Source organism: Hippocampus comes, unplaced genomic scaffold, assembly GCF_001891065.2.
Source record: "Hippocampus comes isolate QL1 unplaced genomic scaffold, H_comes_QL1_v1.1 scaffold7, whole genome shotgun sequence".
NCBI classification, from domain to species: Eukaryota; Metazoa; Chordata; class Actinopteri; order Syngnathiformes; family Syngnathidae; genus Hippocampus; species Hippocampus comes.
The window spans coordinates 6,319,586-6,326,957 of NW_017842060.1; the positions used below are offsets into that span (position 1 = coordinate 6,319,586).

The 7,372-nt window shown below is 46.5% G+C and overlaps 1 protein-coding gene across 1 annotated transcript; it reads left to right on the forward strand.

Moving 5' to 3' along the window:
• Window positions 1-6,453, forward strand: mogs (mannosyl-oligosaccharide glucosidase). Its single transcript, XM_019862599.1, has 5 exons — window positions 1-91; window positions 1,439-1,805; window positions 2,274-2,497; window positions 2,613-2,806; window positions 4,468-6,453. The coding sequence occupies exons 2-5, from the start codon at window positions 1,454-1,456 to the stop codon at window positions 6,239-6,241; spliced, it is 2,544 nt and encodes an 847-aa protein (XP_019718158.1). The 5' UTR covers window positions 1-91; window positions 1,439-1,453; the 3' UTR covers window positions 6,242-6,453.
• The last annotated feature ends 919 nt before the right edge of the window (window positions 6,454-7,372 follow it).

Genomic DNA, 7,372 nt, shown 5'->3' on the forward strand with positions numbered 1-7,372 from the left:
GAGAACGTCATCGAACAGGGACATGAACGCGGAAGTAGCCAGCCGAATGAGTGACGGACAATGAATAGCTGAGACTGAACATTTTTGACTGGTGGGTAACCATGCACTATATGAACAATTATCTGAGTCTACCTTTATATTATCTGTGAAGAATTCAACGGCGTACTTTTGTGATTACTGGCCGTACGCGAGCATGTTAGCTTTAAGGCAGGACTAGCAGGAGGCGCGAATGCAACGTTGCATTACCGGACTGACGTGTGATGAGACCCAAGTGGTTCATGGCATGCGCCAAGTTATTTTTAATCGCGGTACTTTTCACACAGACAAATCAATAATTGACTATCGCCTTCAAAACACCAACAAGACGCATATGGTCGTCACGACCAGAATTATGAATGAGCAACGTCAATGCGTGTCAACCGACAGAATGTGAAGAAAATGTCAATTTGCTCCAAATTCCAAAGAACAAACTTGTTCAAATTGAAAGGGCTTGGTAAACAATTCATAACAACATAAACGTGATATACAGAGAAACCTTGAGTAACAAGGAATTTATACGCTTTAAGGGCGTTTTGAATATATCTATAAATGGTAATTAATGAGCCTTCTACGACCTTTGCCAGCTTGGTTGACACCGTTATGATTATTGGCAATATTATACAAAACAAGAAAAAACACGAATAATGCACAACACCAGACATAATACTATAGTTGGAAGGAGTTGACGCTGGAATTCCCAGCATGCCTCGAGGTTCCTTCTTTTTTTTTTTTGTAAATGATTATTAATTACCGGAATATTGTCTGTGAGTTGTTCATTATTTCCCAAGGTTAGCAGTATTTATTTCTGTTCACCCACCTACCTATTTGTTAACTTTCATTTTTTGTTAGATTTTATTATGCACCGTTGGTTTGTTTTGTGTGGTGGTTAAGTGTTCAGTAAGCCCCCTGGTGGCAGTTGTGTGGTATTGATACTGTCAGTAAAATTATCTCCAGCAATTTGCGTTGCCGTCGTCGTTATCGTGCATAAGAAATATAAATATTTGCCTTATGCGGATACGTGACGATAGAAACAATAGGAGAGAAGTGGCACGATCAAAACTTTTCTATCGTCCCTGAAGGGAAGCGTAGGACAGTTTGGCCTCGTCGTATTTTGTTATGGGAGATGAAAGAAAAAACGGTCAGCAGACTGAATCCATCTAACAGAACGGAAAATTGACCATTGAGGGCTGTGCAAATGAAGTATTGTATAAAGCGACTTGCTTTTGATTTTTTAAAAAATAAAACTGCACAACTTGCTTTCGGTGCTTCGTTTAGTCAAAAACGTATTGTATGAGCACATACAAAAGCACTTCAGATAGACAGCTTGACAAATAGGCATATCATGGATTACTCTGTTTGATCCGTGCCACTGAACTCTGCCCATTTCTCTCATGCTCAGGTTGACAAGGGCAGGATGGGCAGGCAGCGAAAGAGGGTGGTGACCGGAGATGCCGCCCCCCCTCTTCTAAGAAAAGATGAGAAGCCCCCTGCGTTTCACCGCAAGGAGAAGAAGAAGAAAATGGACATCGGCAAACTCTTCATTAACATCTCCATCGGCCTCTGCGTGGTCAGCCTCATCTGGTTCTTCTATGCCCTTTACATGCGCTCCAGTCTGGCCAAGCGCGTGGTGACGTTGCACCCGTCACCTCGCGTCCTGGATGCCAATTCCAGCAGTGCCCAGGTCTCTCCGGACAGGTTTTGGGGTTCTTACAGGCCTCAGGTCTACTTCGGCATGAAAACAAGGAGTCCAAGGTCGATTGTGACAGGTAGGCACAGGCAACCACTAGAACCAGCTTGTGTGCAGTGTCGCATCCCTCACCCCTCTTTCCTTCACATTGCGCAGGCGCATGGCAGCTACAAAGTTAAACAAACATATCTGCCGTGTGAGACTTTGATACCATTTTATTTGTTAGATTTTTTTTGCACTTGTTTATTTCAATCTGTTAAAAATTGTGGAATTAAAAGCTGGTAAATTTAAGATCAACTTTTGACTGAATAGTTGCTGCATCGTGCCAGCAAGGGTTTTGTGTTTATTCTTTTGGAAAATAAATATGTTTTTGTCTAAATTAAGGTGACGATACAGTTTTTTTCCCCCAGCCAATAGCACGCACCATAAATACAGCGAGAAATTCACAGTTAATCCTTGCGCTCGGAATCTGTATCAGCAGATGTCACTAGTGGGTGATAAACTGGTACGCGTATTCAATCGATGCTCTCTCTTTCTGCGCCATCAGGTATGATGTGGATGAGTCAGTTTTCCGACATGGACATGAACCTGAGGCACACCTGCGAGCAGGGAGATCGCTTGCAAGGTTACGGCTGGCTGATGCATGACGGGCTCACCTTTGGCGTCCAGGAGATCCGAGACAACGATTTCACACTGACCACCGAGTTTGTCAAGCGGGTGGGAGGTGATCACGGTGGAGACTGGACCTGGAGGGTCACCGCTAAGCAACACGTGAATAGAAACCTTTTTTATGTGTGACAGTGTTTCCATAGCAACTGCTACGAATGAACTGATCATTGTCTTTTTTTTTTTTTTTTTTTTTTCGTTTTTGTTTTTTACCCATTAGAGCTCTGCCTCCAAGGCTCCAGTCATCTCCCTGATGTTCTACGCTGCGGCAGATACCCAAGGCTCACTGGAGGCTCACGTGGAGGAGAAAAAACGCCTCGCCTCCATCACGGGTGTCTCCGAAGAGCTTGGCAATTTCAAGATCACATTCCGAAAACCAGTTACTGGGGATTTGACGAGTCCAAAATATGCCAGGTAAGCGTGAAAATTCACAAGGTAGGATCAGTGATAATCGCAAAGGAGAAACCTATACCATGAATAGCACAAAATAAGTCTTCGGCTGTCTGGCTGTCTGTCTGTCTGTCTGTCTGTCTGTCTGTCTGTCTGTCTGTCTGTCTGTCTGTCTGTCAGGTGCGCTGCAACATATTGATTGGTTGACTACAGACCGTTTACTTGTGTGTTACAATGGCAGTGAAATGGGAATGTATGCGTGAGGGCCAAGTACATGATGACAATGATGAATTTTTGAAACCTCCCATGATACTTCATGAAGTCACGTTTCATAGCCGCAACCACTTGATGGCAGTACGCAGCAGGTATTTCAGCCTGTGTTTGAGCCAGTTCTCAGCCTTATTTCATCCAACAGTATATTTAAGACCAAGAAACTAACCCTGAATGGTGCAAGTGGTCAAAGATTGATGGAAATATCCAATTTTTAAAAACATTTCTGCTGACACTGTTGACAAATAGCGACATCAGTTCAACATTTAATGAAGTCCACATAAGAGCATGACACAATTGAAAGCAGGGATGAGCAATTTAAATGATGGAGGGGGGACGGGGTGGGGGGGGGGCATAATTTTTCATCAGCGCTACTGCTGGGCCCACATAGGACCACACGTTTCCCAATCAGGTGTCTGGCAAAAATGCCATTTGAAACATGGACAAATTAGCATATCTCTTTTTATTTATTAAACCAAAGTACATCACACTACCTTAATCTATTTCATGCTTACCGGATGTATCAAAAATCCAGCCTTCAACAACAAAGGGGTCGAACAATCAAAAATCAACCACATACCGTGAGGTTTCCCCCCCCAGTGCAAAATGCCCTCGTGTATCAAAATTCCGATTCAAGGATGGCACAAAACTGCTGAATAGCAAACCATCATTCAGTGCAAGAACTCATTTTATTCACCCCCCCCCCCCCCCCCCCCCCCAAATAATCTCACTCACAGTTTGAATATGCTACGATGTTTGTCCCGCATGTCGTTCAAAATCCCCGAATTATTTGGGCTGCAGACCAAGCTGCAACCGTCAGATGTGTTGTCGCCTGTTTGGTGTGCAATTTATAAAATGTACATATCATATATGTGGTATCATAACTGGTTCACGGTAGAAGGTGGTGTTTTTTTTATTTGTATTTTTTCAATGACTGCTGGATTGCGCCATTGTTTGACCAGTGACTACCCTCCAAGCGCTGCCCTGCGAGAAATCATTCAGGTTTGCCACAGGAGATCTCGTTTCACTCAAAATATTGATTACGCTCCAAATAGGTCTTTGCTCCTCTATCTCTGTGAGCAACATGTAGTGACAGGCAGAACAAAATCAACGTTCGTCCACGAGATGGCAGAATGCACAATGAACCCGTGCATCCGCGTTTCCATTCATGCCGCGGACTAATAGCGCTGTGTTCAATTAAGAACCCCGAGATTTCACGCTGTTAATTGGTGAGCAATTTGAGACGAGCTCATCATGATGTCAGTCTGCAGGTACTTTGTGTGCCATATTTTCGTTTGGTGGTGTGCCCTGAGAAACTTTCAATATGAATTGTTTCCCCGGCTCAATAAAGGTTGGAAAACACTGGTCCACGCTGTGAAAATGCAAGGATTTAATCAAGTTTCCTGCCTTTGCAGTTACAACTACCTTCAGACTCGTGCTCCCGGCTTGGAGAAGCTGACTGACATTGTGAAGCACAGTCTGAACCACAGGTTTGTCTTCAGCCCGCCATCCGGGGAGAGGAGGCATTACATCGCCGTGGATGCCTACAAACCCCCGTATCACCCGAACCAACAGAAGAACCCCCCCGATGCTAGGAAAGAGGGCGACTTTGTAGTGCACCAGGTCACCGTTCAGACACCGTTTCAAATGGAAGTGCTCTTCGAGTCGGCGAGCTTTCGCGGCCGCCACGACCAGCTGGTGGGCCCCGTGATGACTCAGGAGCTGGAAAAGAGGAAGGCAGAGTTCGATGCCAAGTTTGAGAAGACCTTTGAGCTGGAGCGAAAAGGTCACAGCCGGGCGTACGTCAAGTTTGGCAAGGCGGCGCTCAGCAACATGTTGGGCGGAATGGGCTACTTCTACGGCCAGTCGGTGGTTCAGTCCGTCTACAACGAATACCCGCTCCTGTACCCCGAGGGCGCGTTATTTACCGCCGTCCCGTCGCGCTCTTTCTTCCCCCGAGGTTTTCTTTGGGATGAGGGCTTCCACCAGCTGCTGCTGAGTAAGTGGGACCCCCAGGTGACGAGAGAAGCCGTCTCCCACTGGATAGACCTGATGAACGTCGAGGGCTGGATCCCTCGTGAGCAGATCCTCGGAGACGAGGCTCACAGTAAGGTCCCTGCCGAGTTTGTAGTTCAGCGAAATGAGAACGCAAACCCGCCTACGCTCTTTTTAGCTCTCCAGGGGCTAATTGAGCAGTTGTCATTAAATCCAGACAGCGTGGAGTCACTTCCCACTCTGCCTTTCCTAAGACGACTGTACCCCAGACTCAAGACCTGGTTTGAGTGGTACAACACCACTCAGTCGGGGCCGGTGCCCAACTCGTACCGCTGGCGTGGGCGTGACAAGGACTCCAATCTGTTCCTCAATCCCAAAACCTTGACCTCGGGTCTGGATGATTACCCGCGAGCCTCGCACCCGTCGGCGCAAGAGCGCCACGTGGACCTCCACTGTTGGATGGCCCTGTCCTCGGGTATCATGGCTCGGATCGCTCAGCTTTTAGGCCAACCTCACGGGGACTACGAATTCACCCACCGAGTGCTGACAGACAATAACCTCCTGAACGAGCTCCACTGGTCCGAGCAACTCCGCGCCTACAGCGACTACGGCAACCACACTCAGGACGTATCCTTGCAACAGGAGAAGGTGTACATGCCCCCCGGACAACACCGCCACCAGTTCCCCGTCACGCGACTCGTTCGCTCTGTTCGCAAGGCTCCCAAACTGCAATATGTCAACGCTCTGGGTTACGTCAGCCTGTTCCCCTTCCTACTGCACGTTCTTCAGCCGGACTCGCCCAAATTGGAGCACGTTCTCAGAGACATGAAAGATCCCAACAAGCTGTGGACACCTTACGGCCTGCGCTCTCTGTCCAAAGCCGATCCGTTGTACATGAAGCGAAACACGGAACACGACGCTCCCTATTGGAGAGGACCGGTGTGGATCAATATCAACTACCTGGCGGTGAGAGCCCTCCACCACTATAGTAACACGCAGGGACCATATCAGGAGCAGACGGCCGCGCTGTACGAGGAACTCAGGACTAATATTATCAGTAATGTATACAGACAGTACGCTGAAACGGGTTACGTGTGGGAACAGTACAATGACGCCACCGGTAGAGGCCAAGGAAGCCACCCTTTCACTGGCTGGTCGGCCCTAACTTTATTAATGATGGCTGAACAGTATTAATATCATCTCCTCAGAAAATGACGGCGGTCCAAACTTGACATTGAGAGGGCAAAAAAAAAGATTTTTAAAAATCAGCCTTCAATTAATGTGATGTAAAAGTAATCGTGTTTTGTATGAGTAACCTGTGTTTTGACGTTTTGACTGGCGGGAATCAGAATCGACTTTGGCGTTGATCATGTCATGTTTGCAAACAATAAATGTTTTTGACAATATGCTTGCATAAATCCTGGGCTCCCTATCTCAACTTGGGACAAGTATTTGAGCCATTTTGGGAGGCTTGAAAGAACGATACTGTGGGAAAAGAAAACCACACAGAGGGGGGAACATATCAATTTTTGAATTTGTACGATCGCCGTTCCAATTTCTCCCACCTCCAAAGGGAATTTTTAGCTCGGCCAACAGTATAAATGTTTAGAACGTTGTGTGTTTTTATTCGCCTCGCCTTCAACTCCTCACCTGGTATTTGTCTGCACTCACTCTATCGTAGCTCACATTAGCTTACGCACACCGTGACCTGAAGCACAGCCTGACGAGCGTTTCTCTCTCTTGTCACTTTTGTCCCTGCAACTGACGTCAGTGTTTTGCAGGTTATTTCATTTTATTTATTTTTTTAATTTTTCTTGGCATGGTTTCCATGGAGCCTGGTTGTTGTGAGGGCTCCCTATTTAGCTGACATCAAAAGACACCAAGTTTGACTTCTGTGCGCCCTTTGCGACAACGTGACATACATTCACACTGGGGTGCATCTTGTGGCAACGTTTTTATTAATACTTTGACACCACATACAAAAGCCCGCGAGTCAGAGAGGCGATGCTGGCTGTCTGCGCGCGCATGACTCTGACCTCATGACTTCGAGCAATCCGTCGAATGGACTGAATGCGGTTGTGAAGTTGGGAGGCTTGGAGCGGTGCAGCGAGGTTGCATCGCCTATAAATAGTACATTTAGCAGAAGATGACTTTTTTTTTTGTATTTTTTCGGGGGTAGGGGTGGACCAATTTTAACCCTTTCATGCACCAATCATGATAACCTGTAACTTGATATCATGATAAGCTGTCCACTGTAGTCACCGCTGTCCCTTGAAAGGCCGAAACATCCCACGCCATTGAATGTACTGTGTTGTATATCACATA